We start from the raw sequence: 20,439 nt of genomic DNA on the forward strand, positions 1-20,439 counted from the left end.
AGGTTGGGTTGTGTATCGGAGGACGCATGGCTCTCAACCTTCGCCTCTCCCGAGTCCGTACGGGAGTTGCAGCGATGAGACAAGACTGTAACTACTACCAATTGGATACCATGAAAATTGGGGAGAAAAAAGGGGGTAGCCTCTTGAGGTTGAAGAGTCGCTGTTGTGCCGTCTTCACCACACTGTCTGTGTGGGTGGACCATTTCAGATTGTCAGCGATGTCAAGGAACTTGGAGTTTTCCACCTTCTCCACTGCGGTCCCATCGATGTGGATAGAGGCGTGCTCCCTCAGGAGATGTTTCCTGAAGTCCACGATCAGCTCCTTCATTTTGTTGATGTTTAGGGAGAGGATATTTTCCTGGTGCCACTCTTCCAGGGCCCTTACCTCCTCCCTGTAGGCTGTGTCGTCATTGTTGGTCAGCTCAAGCAATCAGCTCAAGCCATCTCTGATGACCATACGCCCAGATTAGCTGCAGGGAACTAAAATGGAGACCATAAAAACACAGACACTAGTAGGACAAAATGTCTTACTATTAGTTAAATATGAATTGTTAACCATTAATATCAAATAAATCAGGTAAATACGTTATTTTTCTCTCACAGACTATAACCAAAGAGAATTCTCTTTGGAGGTAATATGGTCGGTATTTGATTGTGAGGTATTCTAGGTCGGGTGAACAAAATGACTTCCTGTACGTTATCACAATCACACCATGAGTAGTTAATCATGAGTAGTTCATCATAAAACATACACCATGCCTTTCTTCTTCCCAGAGAGTTCTTTATTCCTATCTCCGGGGACAGTATATCCGGAGAGAGCCATGATTCTGTGAAGCAGAGTATGCTACAGTCCCTGATATCTCTCTGGAAGGAGATCCTCTCCCTGAGTTCGTCTACTTTATTGTCCTGAGATATACTCAGAAGCGGTGGATGGAGCGCACGCCTCCTGAGTCGGACTAGAAGTCCACTCCGAATACCTCTTCTCTGCAGGTGGTAGAGAGCTGCCATGTCTGTCGGCGCCATCCTGTGTATGCATAGCCATCTCGAGACAACTCCGATATAAAGTATTTTTCTCAAAGTTGCCGGGATGTCACCTGCCCTACTTATATCAGTATACTCATAACAATTTAACCCTCCTGTTGTGTTCGTTTCATATTAATAGATTCTGTGTTCCCGGTCCAAACTGACCGCCCCATTATTGCTGATTATAAATCCATAATAATACATATATTATCACCTAATGTTGTGTTAGCTCTTTTTATCAATTTAAGTTATTTTGAACATGACAAGTTTTGAACTTCTATTTGCTATTTATGGCCTGTAGGCCTCATTGACCTGTGCTCATACAACTCGTTTTTGAGTTAAAAAAAACCCATAATGTATGGATTATTTTGACTATAACAAATACTCAGATTAAACATATTGTGCTATTTATCACAGACTACTTTGTGTCAAAGTTAAACAAGGACTGTCTCCTCCTCACCAGTGTAATGATCGAAGATATGATCAAGAGCCTCACATACAGTATATCGTTTGGTCATTGTGCTTCCACAGAATGAATTGTGAGCAAGGCCGATCAAATAAACTTAACGTAGCAAATAAGACATAATTTTTGTTGTTGACCAAATTCCACCCTCTCATTGACCTACATACAAAAACTGCTTGCTTGGTGGGCGAAACAACACAAAAACGCCACCTGCTGGAGGGAGACAGATTTTCTGCCGAGTTGGTCCTCTCTCTTCCTCCTTTTTCTCTCCGATCCCATCCACACTAAGACTTCCGGTTTTCTGATGTTGCCTTTAAAATAAAAGTCCACGGTAACGTGAATATGTGTATATTTATTTGACGTTAGAACATGTTTTAAAATTCAAATGTCACTTAAATATGAACATATGAATCATTGTTAATGTTTGGACAATTATTTTTCATATATCAATAAATACAGGATATTGATTATTTTTAGAATATTGTCGTTTTGTTGCTGACGAGACGCTGGTGAGAGGCAGGGAGAAGGAAAGAAGCCTCTCAAACTAGAGCTGTAAACGGCAGCTTTTATCACTAAACTTAGCACAATGTCGAAGAATACAGTGTCTAATCGATTCAGGACAGTAGACGTTGACGAATACGACGAGAACAAATTTGTTGACGAGGAGGATGGAGGTGAAAATCAGCTGGGTCCTGACGAGGCAGAAGTGGACTCGCTAATCAGACAATATCCTTTTATCTAGCTAGCAAAGCAATGCTTTTTTTTGCTCATTCGGCCAGTGTATCTGCCGGTTCGTTTGCATGCATTAGTGTTGGTGCTGCTGTAATTATGGGGCCAAGCCAAGTGCCATCATGTCTCAACTGGCGAGGTGTGGTAAATAGGGTTGGCAGCTGGCTAGCGTGTTAGCTGTCGGACTCACTGAGATATAATAAGAACGGTCTGAATATATTAGGACTGCTTGATTGGTAGATGCTGAAAACTGGGATGACATTGTTGAGAATGGTTCTGCCTGTTTTGGAAACGATACGAATGACAAGTGTGCATGCTATTTCAAATGCACCAATTGATGTCAAACGTTAAATACTCGCCTAGATTCAATTTACCGGGAAGTGTGAATGTGCACAAGTAAGTAAACTCGCTGTTTCGTATGATTGAGGCTACTTATCTACAAGCATTGATAAGAAGGATTACTGTGGTCAATATCAATTCAATTTCAGCTCAAGATAACCTAAGTACCCCAATGAAGAACCCCAACCCTGTCTGGTAGTCACATTCCAGGGATTGTTTTACAACTCCTCAGAAAAGGGATATAACTAGCCGTTGGTTCCTTTAGATTCCCTCATATACCCTTCAGAGTATGTTTTACGTCATCTGAGGCTTGTGATAAACATTGAATGGGGAAGTGGAGTTCAATGCCTTATAAGTCAGTAGCACCCGGACAATCTCTCTGCAGAACTTCCTGTGTGAGTGTTGAGGCTCCACAATGGGGCAAAAGGTCCCTCAGTTCAAACGTCCCTAACGTTACATAAAAAATAAATAAGTTAAAATGATTGAGTGATAGGTTGTGGCAAAACAAATGCCTCTGTGCTGTCAAATCATGCAGAATACAACAGGAGTAGACTTTATAATAAAATGCTTTACTTACGAGCCCATTCTCAACAGTGCAGAGTTAAAAAGTAAGACACATATTTGCTAAATAAATAGAAAATAGTAACAATAATGCTCTCAATGGTGCAGTTGTAGAACTTTTTGAGGATCTGAGTGCCCATGCTAAGTCTTTTCAGCCTCCTGAGGGGGAATAAGCATTGTTGTGAACTCCTCTCGACTGTGTTGGTGTGTTTGAACCACGATAGGTCCTTAGTGATGTGGACACCAAGGAACTTGAAACTCTCGATCCGCGCTATTACAGCCCCGTTGATGTGAATGGGGTGTGTTTGGATCTCTGTTTCCTGTAGTTCACAATCAGCTCCTTTGTCTGCTGATGTTGAGGAAGAGTTTTTTTTTTTATATATATTTTTTGCCCTTTTTTTTCTCATTTTCGTGATATCCAATTGGTAGTTACAGTCTTGTCCCATCGCTGCAACTTCCGTACGGACTCGGGAGAGGTTAAGGTCGAGAGCCATGAGTCCTCCGAAACACGACCCTGCCAAGCCGCACTGCTTCTTGACACACTTCATGCTTAACCCGGAAGCCATCCGCACCAATGTGTTGGAGGAAACACCGTACTACTGGCGACTAAAGTCAGCGTGCAGGCACCCGGCCCGACTAAGGAGTCGCTGGAGCGAGATGGGACAAGGAAATCCTGGCCGGCCAAACCCTCCCCTAACCCAGACGACACTGGGCCAATTGTGCGCCGCCTCATGTGTCTCCCAGACACGGACGGCTGTGTCACTGCCCGGGTCTGTAGTGACACCTCAAGCACTGCAATGCATTGCCTTAGTCCGCTGCGCCACTCGGGAGGACCGAGGGAGAGGTTGTTGTGGATCTTTTGTAGTGGTATGCGCATTGGAGTAGGTCCAGTGTTTCTGGGATGTTGATGTGAGCCATGACCAGACTTTCAAAGCCTTTTATGGCAACAGATGTGAGTGCTATAGGGCTATAGTCATTTAGACTGGTTACCTTGGTGTTCTTAGGCACAGGGACTATGGTGGTTTGCTTGAAACATGTAGGTATTACAGACTGGGTCCTTAGAAAGTTTGAAAATGTCAGTGAAGACACTTGCCAGCTGGTCAGCGCATGCTCTGAGTACCCGTCCTGGTAGTCAGTCTGGCCCTGCGACTTTGTGAATGTTAACCTGTTTAAAGGTCTTACTTACATCTGCTGTGGAGGGCGTTATCAAACATTCATCCGGAACAGCTGGTGCTCTCATGCCACGGTTCAGTGTTGCTTGCCTCAAAGCGAGCATAGAAGGCGTTTAGCTCGTCTGGTAGGCTTGCGTCACTGGGCAGCTCTCAGCTGGGATTCCCTTTGTAATCCGTGATAGTTTGCAAACCCTGCCACATCCGACGATCGTCTGAGCCGGTCAAAACAAGAGGGGGGAAAAAAATATCTATCCGGTATTCATTCAGCTGGTAGTTTAAATTAAACAGAGGTTATTGCAAAAAAATTGAAGCCAAAAAAGGAACAGATGGATGAATCTTCACAGTGCAATGCATAGAACCTTTCAATCCAACACCCTCTGATGCATCTCTACCCGGTCCAGCTCAACTAACAACAATATTCACATATTGTCATAATTGTGTACATATAATTAATTCAGGTATCATAACACGTGGGGGCTCCACTACTAGGGTTGAACTACAACTCGGGTAACTTTCACGTGGGGGCTCCACTACTAGGGTTGAACTACAACTCGGGTAACTTTCACATGGGGGCTCTACTACTAGGGTTGAACTACAACTCGGGTAACTTTCATCAATCAAGAAGGGAATCGGAAGGAAATCTGAGAATCTTCCAACCTGGAATTTCTGGAAATCAGGTGAATTTTGGGAAATAATTTTGCAAAACATAGGCCCACAACTACCTCTAGGTCACTCTAGCCCAGTCCGCTTGTATTGATGCCTTGCCTGTTTGTCAGATGGCGTAGCGGATTAGTATCCTCCTTGAAAGCTGCAGCTCTACCCTTTAGCTCAGTGCGGATGTTGCCTGTAATCTATGGTTTCTATTAATGAAACCGGTGACTGATGTGGTATACTCTTCAATGCCATCAGATGAATTCTGTGTAACTAGGATCTTCTCATATTGATCTTGTCAGCACAATGGGCAGAGCAAGCCATGGTGTGTGTCGGGGGTTATGGAAAGCCACTGAGCGAATAGGTGTGATTCCTTTGGGTTTCCATAAAAAGTGGGGAAAATGCTTCTCATGTCTGTGGTAGGCTAAGTTAATAACGCCATACACCTCCGCCTGTAATATTCTCATGTCTGTGGTAGGCTAAGTTAATAACGCCATACACCTCCACCTGTAATATTCTCATGTCTGTGGTAGGCTAAGTTAATAACGCCATACACCTCCACCTGTAATATTCTCATGTCTGTGGTAGGCTAAGTTAATAACGTCATACACCTCCACCTGTAATATTCGCTTTTGATTTATAAGTGCTGGTTCAAGTTCGGGAGAGAATGCTCTAGTCTGGGACGATATACCGGGGCATTTCAAAATATCAACTGTATGATTTTCAATACTATGCCACTGCTTATAACTATACGTTAAGTATAACTATAAGACATTTAAGATGTGTAAAATAAATTATGTCCAGTTCAGGGGTCCAGCTTTGTATTTGGTTTGCTAAATTGCTACCTAAGTGGCTAGATTTCAAGATCAAGCTTCTTGGTTACAGCGGAGACATTCTAGCCTGAGTGCCAGTCTCTCTAGCTAACATTCCACTCCTTGCCATTGCCTTTTTCAAATATAAACATTCTATCATTAATGGGCTTGAGGAGAACAGCGGAATTGATCCTGATTTGATAGCCCTCACTGCTATCCTTTCTCTCTCCACAGAACACCTTGGTATCCAGTTTCTAAGCAACCGTTACTTTTTTCCTCCTGATTAAACCAGTCTGTCAAAAGTTGCTAGCTCATTTCTAAATCCTCAAACTGAATATATACTGCAATTCCAACCACAAAACCTCTTTGATTTGATTTTACATAACAACTTGCTTTGCCAACATCTAAATGCTTGCTTTTGACTGTTATAATTGTAATTCTATTTTCGAGGCTCCACATGGAATATATAGAATATATTAATGTTATTTCCAACAACCAATGAGCAACTCCGCCATAAATCCAGCTGCATATTGAATGTTGAGATTGCCGAAAGGCCAGTCTATTTGGCAATGACATGGATGGCAAGGAGTGAAATGTTGGTTAAAGACTGGTAACCCAGACTAGAGACATTTGAATCCTCTCCTGGATCGAGATCGTTGCTGCCTAAATTGCATTATTTTCAAATAGCGGCCCTTGTGTGCACTTCCGGTAATACTGTATACCCCGGTATGGTACAGAAACGGTATGAACAGCAGTGTTCATCTGCCTCTGAGCAACTATTAATGATGTTCCTTTTATTTGCTCCGCCAATCTACGTTCATGAAATTGTACATGTGCTCGTTTGGAAAGTGCTATTCTGCCTGTCACATTTCCATTAGTTTGAGTGGTGTGTGCATCTTAACGGCCTGGCTAGAAATACTGAACTGTAATGATTTTAGTTGAAGGGAAAATGACCACTGCTGCACCCTGACAATTTTTATAAGGCTACTGCTTATGTGTGAGGAACGTCTCTCAAGCATAATTTAAAATGTCGAACAGAATAAGGGGAGGATTGAGTGGCGAAGGCGCACTATAGGCACGTCTCTCCCCCCTGTGGGCGCGTCTCTCCCCCCTGTGGGCGCGTCTCTCCCCCCTGTGGGCGCGTCTCTCCCCCCTGTGGGCGCGTCTCTCCCCCCTGTGGGCGCGTCTCTCCCCCTGTGGGCGCGTCTCTCCCCCCTGTGGGCGCATCTCTCTCTGCAACGACTGTCTGCCGCAAATTCTTGCGCAATATTTGTTTCATTGTGTCAATTGTTCGTCAGGTTTTATCAATTCCCCGTCAAATGTATATACATCAGTCAAGTCACTGTTAATCTCAACATATTCCCCCGTTCATTTACAATGTTTGGTTATAGACATCATTCATTAAATATAATATACATTCATACCATTCTTATTCTCCAGGTGGACAAGTTTTTTTGGAGAGCTCACAAACTGCGCAACACTTTAGGTTTATTTAATTGCATTTACCAGTTTACTGTCAATTTCTTTGTTTGAAGAGCATGTGTCCGGTTTCCCTGTCATGTTTAATGTTGTGTGAATGCGCACACTGCAGCGTGCATAGATATACCTGGCCTGCACGCCAAGAATAGGTGTGGCCAAATTGGTATTTTGAATGCTGACAAGTCCAAACATTTTATATACACTACATGACCAAAAGTAAGAACAAATTCTTATTTACAATGACGGCCTACCCTGCCAAACCCGGACGACGCTGGGCCAATTGTGCTCCGCCCTATGGGACTCCCAATCACGGCCGGATGTGATACAGCCTGGATTCGAACCAGGGACCGTAGTAGCGCCTCGTGCCTTAGACCCCTGCATCCGTGTGTGTTAACTATTTAACTACTAGAATGCTTAAAAGGCCGCAAAAATTTTAAATATCGGTATTGCTTTTTTTTGTTTTTGTCAAGGAAAATATCGGATATCGGTATCGGCCAAAAATGTCATATCGGTGCATCCCTAACCCTTATATTTCTACAATTACATAATTTAGCAGACGCTGTTATCCAGCGAGTCTTACAGGAGCAATTAGGGTTAAGTGCCTTGCTCAAGGGCACATCGACAGATCTTTCACATGTCGGCTCGGGATTCAAACTAGCAACCTTTCGGTTACTGGTCCAATGCGGTTAAACGCTAGGCTTCCTAAGCATTGTGAGACTTCTGTTAGATCAAATAACCCACACGATTAAAAATAGCCTTTTTTTTTTTTGTCTTGACCAAATTCGCCACTCTCATTGCCCCCATTCAAAAATCCTCACTTTCCTAATAATTAATGATCTGCTTAACGTGGACAGATTTTGAGCGGAGTAAACTCTCTCGCTTCGCCTCTTCCTCTCTGGTGTAGCCAGGGTTGTCTTCATTCAGACCAAGACCTCAGCAAACAGTTTTAAAACGCTTTGCAGCGGAAAGTGCACACTCCGTTTACTACAAACTGAAAAAGTTTTGCTACGAAAACTAGAGTTTCTATTGGATAAATTCATTCTGTTGGCTTCTGTTTGACTCTTTTTGGTTTCTAGTTAAATACACCCCAGATTGCTTGTCTGTTCAGTAGCTACATACACTGAGTTGTTAAGTGTCTGATTGGTAGTAAACTGTGACATTCAATGTATTGATGTGATTTGACTGGCCATGTATTGATATGATGTAATGATTCTATTTTCAAAGACAAGGTTAGGTTTAATTGGACAGACTGTTGTTCTAGGACGGTGTTATAATCCAGACTACCAGATATTGTCCACATTGCCTCCTTAACCCCTCTCTGCACAGGGAACCTGATGGAGGCCTTGCAGGCAGTCCTGAAGAACCCACCAATCAACACCAAGAACCAGAACGTCAAGGTGAGTCTAGACAACTCAATGGAAAAAGACTTACAATGAGCTGATATGTGTCCGACTTCCATTTAGGCCCACATAAACGTTAGGCCCACCTAATGTATGTGGTAGAGACTTAGTCATAGGAACTATGAATGTAGGCTGTATCGTAGCTTCTTTTAACCTGTTGCTAAGTTGGGTTCCCTGGAGATTTCTATCCGTACATAATGGGAACTTTATTGTGTTTTGTCAGGACTGTGCCGAGGGCCTTGTGTTGAAGGTGCTGAGTGCCTTTAAGAGCAGTGACGTAGACAAGGGAGTCCAGTCTCTGGATAAGAACGGAGTGGACCTGCTCATGAAGTACATCTACAAAGGCTTTGAGACGCCATCGGATAACAGCAGTGCCGTCCTGCTGCAGTGGCATGAAAAGGTACTGCCATCAACACACACAGGTTTTACTGTCCTTGTGGGGACCAAACAATTGATTTCCATTGAAAGTCCTATTTTGCTTAACCTCTAACCCTAACTTCTAACCATAAACCCAACCACTAATCCTAACCTTAATTGTAAACCTAAACCCTAAGCCTAAAATAGCCTTTTTCCTTGTGGATACCAGTGAAGTATCCCCACTTGTCTGAATGTTCCTTGCTTTACTATCCTTGTAAGGATAACAAAAAGCACACACATAAATTAGACTTGATAAAAGTACTGCCATACATACACACACACACACACTAATTAGACTTGATAAAAGTACTGCCATACATACACACACACACACTAATTAGACTTGATAAACACAGTTGCGTATGATAACGTATGTAAGTTACATGATGTCCCTTTATTTCCTTCCCCTCTGTCCCAGGCTCTATCTGCAGGTGGCCTGGGATGCATCGTTAGAGTACTAACAGCCAGGAAGACTGTCTAACTAACAGAGGAGGAGAGGAGCCATGTTCTTCACAGCGACCGTCTGGTGCACTTTACAACACAAGGATGATATCCAGTAGATCACAGCGTGTCACAGAGAAAGATCCCTCCTATCTGTCTCTGCTTGTTTTCAGATCTCACTTCCCTATGTCTCCCTACACAGACACACACACACACACTGATACAGCTGTTTCACACATTCACCCAAACACATAACACATGCCAAATTGGCATCGTTTTTAGTATTTTTATTCCATTCCTTTCCTTCCCTAGACCCTCAAACACACACCAGCACAATGCTACAGAACTCTTCTTAGGTATGGCTTTGTTTTTCTCAGGAAAAATCTATTTTATAACAGTTATTTGTCTACCCTGCTACTCTTTTTTTATTAAAGCTCTGATAGGCTGGTGTCTTTGTTAAAAAGCTGATCAGAAAATTCCTGATGGAACAAAAGCTTATAATTCTACAGAAAATCCCTAATTTGCCCTTCTGTGACCCGTGGGCGCAGAGGGAGGGAGGCTCCTGAAAAGCACAGCCACAGATGGAGCGGGGTGGATTTGCGGGTGGGGGAAGTTTTTGCCAGCAGGGGTGGTCCAGCCATCATCCTATCCTGCCTGCCCTAGTTAGGGATTAATACCCACAATGCATTACGGCCCCCTTTTACTACTAGCACCACTGTTATTAATCCTAGACTGTGTTCCTGTAAAAACACTACCTTACCACTTAGCTAATGTAAAGGGCATGCAGTCTAAGTGGTGTCCTAGTATGGGTTTAGTGAGCTCTATGCCTTTTCCACAGTTTCTCTTACTCACTGAATCATGTACAGGGCATTATCATGTCAGACTTTGTTGTAATATTGTTTAGTAAGGGATGCATTTGTAGTGCTTCCAGGACATAAGAATAGTTTCACTAAGTTGCAAACTTTCAATAAATTCCCTGGTTTTCCAGAAATCGTGTTTGTAGGATTCCAGATTTATTCCATCTTGATTCCAGGAATCCTCCAACCGGTAAAACTAGGGAATTTATTTAAAGGTTCCGGAATTTTCCAACCCTACACCTATGATTATTAGTATTTTGACAAGCAGAATTTGCCTTGGATGTATTCTTTGTTCTGTCGGGCCACATTCCCTCACCAGTATATTTTGTATGCCATCACTGCTAGTCAATCATGGTGTATCTTTCTTGACATATTTTTTTATTCAACTAGGCGAGTCAGTTAAACAAATTCTTATTTACAATGACAGCCTAGGAACAGTGGGTTAACTGCCTTGTTCAGGGGCAGAACGACAGATTTTTACCAGCCCAACGCTCTAACCACTAGGCCACCTGCCACCCCCACATTTAACCTGTGTTTGTTAAAGTGTCATGGTTTTTCTATTGTGATTTGTAAATGGAACTTTGGGTCTCTTCCTGATAATTGATCAGTATTTTAAAAAGCCATCAGTTTACAAAACAGTAAGAACACCTTCCTAATATTGAGTTGAACCTGCAGAACAGCCTCAATTCGTCAGGTCATGGACTCTACAAGGTGTTGAAAGCATTCCACAGGGATGCTGGCCCATGTTGTCTTCAATGCTTCCCACTGTTAAGTTGGCTGGATGTCCTTTGGGTGGTGGACCATTCTTAATGAACACGGGAAACTGTTGCGCATGAAAAACGCAGCAGCGTTGCAGTTCCTGATACAAACCTGTACGCTTGGCACCTACTACCATACCCCGTTCAAATGCATTTCATATTTTGTTTTGCTCATTCACCCTCTGAATGGCACACATACACAGTCCGTGTCTCTTGTCTCAAGGCTTAAAAATCATTTTAACCTGGCTCCTCCCCTTCACTGATGAGTGAAGTTGATTTAACATGTGACTACTTTAAAGGATCATAGCTTTCACCTGGTCAGTCTGTCATGGAAAGAGCAGGTGTTCATAATGTTTTGTACCCTCAGTGCGCTTACATTTATTTTGTATAAGACCCAAGTATTTGGAATATGAACCCAGGAAATGTGTTTGGTTGAAATACAACCATGCATTAGGTAGGACAGTATTTTGTGGTGCACAACCATGCATTAGGTAGGACAGTATTTTGTGGTGCACAACCATGCATTAGGTAGGACAGTATTTTGTGGTGCACAACCATGCATTAGGTAGGACAGTATTTTGTGGTGCACAACCATGCATTAGGTAGGACAGTATTTTGTGGTGCACAACCATGCATTAGGTAGGACAGTATTTTGTGGTGCACAACCATGCATTAGGTAGGACAGTATTTTGTGGTGCACAACCATGCATTAGGTAGGACAGTATTTTGTGGTGCACAACCATGCATTAGGTAGGACAGTATTTTGTGGTGCACAACCATGCATTAGGTAGGACAGTATTTTGTGGTGCACAACCATGCATTAGGTAGGACAGTATTTTGTGGTGCACAACCATGCATTAGGTAGGACAGTATTTTGTGGTGCACAACCATGCATTAGGTAGGACAGTATTTTGTGGTGCACAACCATGCATTAGGTAGGACAGTATTTTGTGGTGCACAACCATGCATTAGGTAGGACAGTATTTTGTGGTGCACAACCATGCATTAGGTAGGACAGTATTTTGTGGTGCACAACCATGCATTAGGTAGGACAGTATTTTGTGGTGCACAACCATGCATTAGGTAGGACAGTATTTTGTGGTGCACAACCATGCATTAGGTAGGACAGTATTTTGTGGTGCACAACCAAACACTTCCCCTGGCTTTTGTGTCATGCATTGTGAGCAGCCCCTGATCTCTGTCTGTCTGCCTTTACTGCTGTCTGCTTTATCTGCCTTTACTGCTGTCTGCTTTATCTGCCTTTACTGCTGTCTGCTTTACTGCTGTCTGCTTTGCTACTGTCTGCTTTATCTGCCTTTACTGCTGTCTGCTTTATCTGCCTTTACTGCTGTCTGCTTTATCTGCCTTTACTGCTGTCTGCTTTACTGCTGTCTGCTTTGCTACTGTCTGCTTTATCTGCCTTTACTGCTGTCTGCTTTACTGCTGTCTGCTTTATCTGCCTTTACTGCTGTCTGCTTTACTGCTGTCTGCTTTATCTGCCTTTACTGCTGTCTGCTTTACTGCTGTCTGCTTTATCTGCCTTTACTGCTGTCTGCTTTACTGCTGTCTGCTTTACTGCTGTCTGCTTTATCTGCCTTTACTGCTGTCTGCTTTACTGCTGTCTGCTTTACTGCTGTCTGCTTTATCTGCCTTTACTGCTGTCTGCTTTACTGCTGTCTGCTTTACTGCTGTCTGCTTTATCTGCCTTTACTGCTGTCTGCTTTACTGCTGTCTGCTTTACTGCTGTCTGCTTTATCTGCCTTTACTGCTGTCTGCTTTACTGCTGTCTGCTTTATCTGCCTTTACTGCTGTCTGCTTTACTGCTGTCTGCTTTATCTGCCTTTACTGCTGTCTGCTTTACTGCTGTCTGCTTTATCTGCCTTTACTGCTGTCTGCTTTATCTGCCTTTACTGCTGTCTGCTTTATCTGCCTTTACTGCTGTCTGCTTTATCTGCCTTTACTGCTGTCTGCTTTATCTGCCTTTACTGCTGTCTGCTTTATCTGCCTTTACTGCTGTCTGCTTTATCTGCCTTTACTGCTGTCTGCTTTATCTGCCTTTACTGCTGTCTGCTTTATCTGCCTTTACTGCTGTCTGCTTTACTGCTGTCTGCTTTATCTGCCTTTACTGCTGTCTGCTTTACTGCTGTCTGCTTTACTGCTGTCTGCTTTATCTGCCTTTACTGCTGTCTGCTTTACTGCTGTCTGCTTTACTGCTGTCTGCTTTATCTGCCTTTACTGCTGTCTGCTTTACTGCTGTCTGCTTTATCTGCCTTTACTGCTGTCTGCTTTACTGCTGTCTGCTTTACTGCTGTCTGCTTTATCTGCCTTTACTGCTGTCTGCTTTACTGCTGTCTGCTTTATCTGCCTTTACTGCTGTCTGCTTTACTGCTGTCTGCTTTATCTGCCTTTACTGCTGTCTGCTTTACTGCTGTCTGCTTTATCTGCCTTTACTGCTGTCTGCTTTACTGCTGTCTGCTTTATCTGCCTTTACTGCTGTCTGCTTTACTGCTGTCTGCTTTATCTGCCTTTACTGCTGTCTGCTTTACTGCTGTCTGCTTTACTGCTGTCTGCTTTATCTGCCTTTACTGCTGTCTGCTTTACTGCTGTCTGCTTTACAACTGTCTGCTTTACTGCTGTCTGCTTTATCTGCCTTTACTGGTAGATCACATCTGTTGCCAAAGTAGCTGATTGCTTTCCTGAAAGTGGTCTGTTTTGAACTGAAACAGCTACTGACATCCATGTTCTGAGCAGCCCTTGGCAGGTGTTTAGATTGTTCAGTTGATATGGGTTATCAGGATTTGCAGATAATGGTAATGGTGGAATATGTACTATATGTTTTTCATGATGGATGACAAAAATTAACCCTGTTTTTAATATATTGAGATGAAATTATGGCTTTTGCTCATTCTCGCTCTAAAAGACTTTCAAGTTTAATGGACTAAAACAGTGTAATTGATGAGAAGTTAAAATTGTCCGTACGTTTAAAAAAAAAAATGTATGTTCTAATTATTTGTCTATTATTTACGTTGAAATCCGTGTCTTCTGTTCATTCCTCCCAAGCCCTTATTGTTTGAGGATCACTATCTGGTTTATCTCTATATGTGAGTCACAAATGGCAGCCAGTCCTTGTAACCCTGCACTGCTTTTAATCATAGACCTATGGGCCCAGGTCAAAGTAGTGCACTATATAGGGAATAGGGTGCCATTTGATGCAACCTGTCTCTGTAAAGTACGAGAGGGTCAAACAATTCATTATTGAGCCACAAAGCCCCTTAACATTGGAGAGAACAGGATTCTATTTAAGATATCTGGCCAATAAATAATGTTTGCTTCCATCTGAGGGGAACTCGCTATTCTGCATTCAAGGTCCCCATAATAAATCATTTATGGGGAAACCTCATTTTGATTAATGATGACAATGTTTTTTAATATAATGTGTGTATTTTTTTCTTGTTTTAATAATCTCATCAGTGGTGATACATTAGTAGCTGTTTTTATAATTATGCAGTTGAAATGTTAAAATGCTCAATTGCAAAAATGAAAGGAACATATCCAACTGGTATACAAACTGCCTTACTCCATGTTTGTGATTAAATCATATGAAAACAGATTTTGAAGTTCTGAGTTATTTACTGGTGAAAAGTACTCTTGTGGTACAGCAGATAACTAGTCACAGAAACGCCTCTTATCATGATTGTATATCTTTTATTTTTTATAAAAATGTAATACAGTAAAATACAGTATAGAAATACATCACAAGAAAAATCCAACACTTCTATACAAATCATAAAAATAGAATACATCTTGGTAACTGACTAAGGAGGAAGTGGTTAAAAGAATCCTATGAACCTTTAATGTTGTGATTGTATTGACTGTAATGAAGTAATGACCACGACTGTTCCTATCGGACACACAGGTAATGGAGTGTGTTGTGTACTCTGGGGATGAGGAAGAGGGGTGAATACCTGAGGTGGGCAAGAGTTTTACCATAGAGATGTGATACAATGGTGCAATGTCGATCTAAGTCTGACTGATACACAGCCAAACTCCTCTCGCCAACAAGTCTCTACAGGCACCATTTCAGACCAATCAAATGACTTGCTCTGTTCTCCGGTCTGATGTCACAACATTTTGCGACCAACCAGCCAAAGAGTTACGCAAAGGAGGGAACTGACCCTTTTTTTTTGGTATTCAAGCACTTCCCAATAAGTTAGTAGGCAGATGTAAATAAAGGCTAGCTAATGTTTCTTGTCTCTACCACTTTAAGCCTGAGGAGAGGAGGAGGGGAGGAAGACTACATTCTGGACCAACGGTGGACTCATCATGGGACCTGGAGAAGCAGTCTGGGTCATCTGTAAAGATCACAACACCTTGTGGATGGGAGAGGGCAGTGTAAAGTACAAGAGGGTCAAACAATTCATTATAGTTCCACAAAGCCCCTTAACATTGGAGAGAACAGGATTCTACTTAGGATATCTGGCCAATAAATAGATGTTTGCTTCCATCCGAGGGGAACTCGCTATTCTGTAAACTCTTTGGTGTGCACCAGGGACGAGTGTTGAGTCATCTCCTAATCTGCCTCCTGGGATTGCAGTGCTGTTCTCCTGTCCCACCTTAGTAGTTCTCATATACGAACAGTCTTTTTCTACTAGTTCCCATTTACTTATGTGGCAGCTTTACCAACCAACCAACCACACACACACACACACACACATACATACATACATCCACGCACATGCTCGTTCGCAGTGGTGCTGCATACAGAGGTCGCAACCTTTTCAGTGCCCCCCCCCCTCCCTTTAAAGTGCTCTCAGTAGGGATAGGCGGAGACGGCGATGTAGACGATGAAGGTGGTCTGGTACTCGATGCCTCCGTCAGCGCTGTAGGACAGGGAGCGAACCTTCATCCTGAAGGTGTGGGGCTCTCGGAGGGCCCTGGTTGTGAACAGCACCCCTTTCAGGTTCTCGTCTCGCAGGGCGAAGGGTAACGTCACGTCCTCGTCCACCACCAGGAAGGAGGTACGGGGGTGCACCACGCCGTCCTGCGTGTACGCCACCAGCCGGATCAGGTCCTGATTGGCCGCAATGCCAAAGGGGAGGGACAGCAGCTTGTACTCCAGTGCGTAAGGGCTTAGTGCACACTCCAGGTCGTTGGGAGGGCATTTCTTCAGACAGAACCTACAACACAGAACACACAACATGGACATTTCGCCAGGGTATTCTGTACTTAGGGCTCTATTCAATCAGATCCGCTTTAGCCAACATCTGCATAGCGTTGGAGCCGTCAAATGCACAATTGGCTCCTGGAATTATACCTAAAGGGGACATTGCCATTGGCTGCACGGAGTCACATTAACAGAAATCACAGGAATGTGAGATGTAATCTACACCTTGATAAGGCTGATAGAAATCCTCCATTTTGCTTAGTGATTTTCAATTTGCGCAACATTATTTCTATATAGGCTACACCTTCTCATTCTGAACTTCTAACACCAGTGGGACGGGTGTGGCTTTGTGACAATGATCACAAGAGCAACTGCTTGCCAATTTTACAGCTCCAACACAGCTCCACCTCCGACACGGCCAAAACATCAGCTATGCGGGTGTCGGCTATCCCCGGTTAACGCTTGATCTGATTGAGCCTAGTTCTTCAGTGTATATACTGCATGATTCTTCAGACAAAATGCAACAAATGTACAGTAAAAAAAGTGCTGGAGAAAGTACCGGTATGCAGGTGTGTGTTAGTAGTTGTGTGTATGACAGCATTCGGAAAGTATTCAGACCCCTCAAATTTTTTCCACAATTTGTTATGATTCAGCCTTATTCTAAAATGGATTTAATAAATACAAAAATCCTCATCACTCAACAGACAATACCCTATAATGACAAAATGAAAACAGGTTTTTAGATTTTTTTTGCAAATTCATAAAGACAAAGAAACTGAAATACCTTATTTACATAAGTATTCAGACCCTTTGTTATGGGACTTGAAATTGAGCTCTGGTGCATCCTGTTTCCATTGATCATCCTGAGATGTTTCTAAAACTTGATTAGAACCTGTGGTGAATTCAATTGATTAAACATGATTTGGAAAGGCTTATCCCTGTCGATATAAGTTCCAACAGTTAACAGTGCATGTCAGAGCAAAAAGCAAGCCATGAGGTCGAAGGAATTGTCAGTAGAGCTCCGAAACAGGATTGTGTCGATGCACAGATCTGGTGAAGGGTACTCAAACATTTCTGCTGCATTGAAGGTCCCCAAGAACACACTGGCCTCCATCATTCTTAAATGGAATAAGTTTGGAACCACCAAGACCTTCCATTGAGCTGGCCGCCCAGCCAAACTGAGCAATCGAGAGAAAGGCCTTGGTCAGGGAGGTGACCAAGAACCCGATGGTCACTCTGACAGAGCTCCAGAGTTCCTCTGTGGCGATGGTAGGACTTTCCAGAAGGACAACCATCTCTGCAGCACTCCACCAATCAGGTCTTTATGGTAGTGTGGCCAGATGGAAGCCAGTCCTCAGTAAAAGGTACATGACAGCCCGCTTGGAGTTTGCCAAAAGGCACCTAAAGACTCTCAGACCATGATAAACAAGATTCTCTGGTCTGATGAAACCAATATTGAACTCTTTGGCCAGAATGCCAAGCGTCATGTCTGGAGGAAACCTGGCACCATCCTTACGGTGAAGCATGGTGGTGGAAGCATCATGCTGTGGGGATGTTTTTCAGCGGCAGAGACTAGGAGACTAGTCAGGATCAAGGGAAATATGAACAGAGCAAAGTACAGAGAGATCCTTGATGAAAACCTGCACCAGAGTACTCAGGACTGGGGTGAAGGTTCACCTTCCAACAGGACAACAACCCTAAGCACACAGCCAAGACAACGCAGGAGTGGCTTCAGGACAAGTCTCTGAATGTCCTTGAGTGGCCCAGCCAGAATCTGGACTTGAACCCGATCAAACATCTCTAGAGAGACCGGAAAATAGTTGTGCAGCGACGCTCCCCATCCAACCTGACAGAGCTTGATGGGATCTCCAGAGAAGAATGGGAGAAACTCCCCAAATACAGGTGTGCCAAGCTTGTAGCATCATACCCAAGAAGACTTGAGGCTGTAATCGCTGCCAAAGATGCTTCAACAAAGTACTGAGTAAACGGTCTGAATACTTATGTAAATGTATTATTTCAGTTTTTTTTTTTTATAAATGTGCCAACATTTCTGTGTAGATTGATGAGGGGGGAAAAAAACAATGTAATCAATTTTAAAAGAAGGCTGTAACGTAATAAAATGTGGAAAAAGTCAAGGGGTCTGAATAATCCGAATACACATAAGAGTGTGAGTCAATGTGTGTTTGCTGTTTACCCTGTTGCTGGGTCTCTCTGGTAGTTAGGTGGGCAGGGTGTATCGATACACTGGTAACTTCCTCTCATGTTAAAGCACATCCTGTTGGTCCCACACTGGACATTCTGCTCCAGACACTCATCTATATCTGCGCTCACAATACAGGAGTTAGTTATACAATGTGTACCAATACATAACACCACAATAGAGGAGTTAGTTATACCAATACATAACACCACAATACAGGAGTTAGTTATACCAATACATAACACCACAATAGAGGAGTTAGTTATACCAATACATAACACCACAATACAGGAGTTAGTTATACCAATACATAACACCACAATACAGGAGTTAGTTATACCAATACATAACACCACAATACAGGAGTTAGTTATACCAATACATAACACCACAATACAGGATTTAGTTATACCAATACATAACACCACAATACAGGATTTAGTTATACCAATACATAACACCACACCACACCATGCCTTCTGTCTGTACTGGGTCTGAAGTTCAAATGTATGCAGATGATACAGTGATATATGTGCATGCAAAGAGCAAACAACAAGCTGCACAAGAACTCACTACTGTAATGGTCCAGGTTACAAAGTGGCTCAGTGACTCGTGTTTGCATCTCAATGTGAAAAAAACTGTTTGCATGTTCTTCACAAAGAGGGCAACAGATGCTATTGAGCCAGATGTCTATGTGTCAGGGGAGAAGCTCCAGGTGGTATCCGATTTTAAGTACCTTGGCATCATACTTGATTCCAACCTCTCTTTTAAAAAGCATGTGAAAAAGGTAATTCAAATAACCAAATTCAACCTAGCTAATTTCCGATTTATACGAAATTGTTTGACTACAGAGGTAGCAAAACTGTACTTCAAATCTATGATACTCCCCCACTTAACATACTGCTTGACTAGTTGGGCCCAAGCTTGCTGTACAACATTAAAACCTATTCAGTCTGTCTACAAACAGGCTCTCAAAGTGCTTGATAGGAAGCCCAATAGCCATCATCATTGTCACATCCTTAGAAAGCATGAGCTCTTGTGTTGGGAAAATCTTGTGCAATACACCGACGCATGTCTTGTATTCAAGATCCTCAATGGCCTGGCTCCCCCTCCACTCAATATTTTTGTTAAACAGAAAACCCAGACATATGGCAGCAGATCCACAAGGTCTGCCATGAGAGGTGACTGTATAGTTCCCCTAAGGAAAAGCACCTTTAGTAAATCTGCATTCTCTGTGAGAGCTTCCCATGTCTGGAATACACTGCCATCAGACACACATAACTGCACCACATATCACACTTTCACAAAATGCTTGAAGACATGGCTAAAGGTCAATCAGATTTGTGAACATGGTCCCTAGCTGTGTGTTGCCACTCCATGTTGTCTGTTGTCTGTAGCTTGTGAGGTGTGGAAACACTTTGTTGCTTTTATGAATTTTGTCTTGCTGCTTTTTGTTTTATGCTGCTCTGTCTGTATACTACGTCTTGCTTGTCCTATGTTGCTCTGTCTGTATGCTATGTCTTGCTTGTTCTATGTTGCTATTGTCTATATTGTAATTGTTTTTAATAACCTGCCCAGGGACTGCGGTTGAAAATTAGCCGGTTGGCTAAAACCGGCACTTTTACTGAAATGTTGATTAATGTGCACTGTCCCTGTAAAAATTAAAATAAACTCAAACTCAAACAATACAGGAGTTAGTTATACCAATACATAACACCACAATACAGGAGTTAGTTATACCAATACATAACACCACAATACAGGAGTTAGTTACTCCAATACATAACACCACAATACAGGAGTTAATTACTCCAATACATAACACCACAATAGAGGAGTTAGTTATACCAATACATAACACCACAATACAGGAGTTAGTTACTCCAATACATAACACCACAATACAGGAGTTAGTTACTCCAATACATAACACCACAATACAGGATTTAGTTACTCCAATACATAACACCACA

The 20,439-nt window shown here is 42.7% G+C and overlaps 2 protein-coding genes across 2 annotated transcripts in view; one reads left to right on the forward strand and one right to left on the reverse strand.

Moving 5' to 3' along the window:
* Nucleotides 1-1,954: 1,954 nt before the first annotated feature.
* arpc5b (actin related protein 2/3 complex, subunit 5B) lies at nucleotides 1,955-14,710 on the forward strand. The gene is made up of 4 exons (XM_020499569.2): nucleotides 1,955-2,212; nucleotides 8,554-8,626; nucleotides 8,853-9,029; nucleotides 9,465-14,710. The coding sequence occupies exons 1-4, from the start codon at nucleotides 2,073-2,075 to the stop codon at nucleotides 9,525-9,527; spliced, it is 453 nt and encodes a 150-aa protein (XP_020355158.1). The 5' UTR covers nucleotides 1,955-2,072; the 3' UTR covers nucleotides 9,528-14,710.
* Nucleotides 14,148-20,439, reverse strand: part of hmcn1 (hemicentin 1) — a 238,272-nt gene continuing 231,980 nt past the window's right edge. The window contains exons 105-106 of the mRNA XM_031838031.1: nucleotides 18,461-18,587; nucleotides 14,148-16,279 (exon numbers count right to left, since the gene is read on the reverse strand). Of these exons, the coding sequence (XP_031693891.1) occupies nucleotides 15,913-16,279; nucleotides 18,461-18,587 (494 nt within the window). The 3' untranslated portion in view covers nucleotides 14,148-15,912. The remainder of the gene's footprint in view (nucleotides 16,280-18,460; nucleotides 18,588-20,439) is intronic.

Source organism: Oncorhynchus kisutch, linkage group LG13 (assembly GCF_002021735.2).
Source record: "Oncorhynchus kisutch isolate 150728-3 linkage group LG13, Okis_V2, whole genome shotgun sequence".
NCBI classification, from domain to species: domain Eukaryota; kingdom Metazoa; phylum Chordata; class Actinopteri; order Salmoniformes; family Salmonidae; genus Oncorhynchus; species Oncorhynchus kisutch.

Coding starts and splice junctions, on each gene's coding strand:
- arpc5b (XM_020499569.2), top strand. CDS start 2,073: ATGTCGAAGAATACAGTGTCTAATCGATTCAGGACAGTAGACGTTGAC. Junction 2,213..8,553: donor GTGGACTCGCTAATCAGACA/ATATCCTTTTAT, acceptor CCCTCTCTGCAC/AGGGAACCTGATGGAGGCCT. Junction 8,627..8,852: donor CCAAGAACCAGAACGTCAAG/GTGAGTCTAGAC, acceptor GTGTTTTGTCAG/GACTGTGCCGAGGGCCTTGT.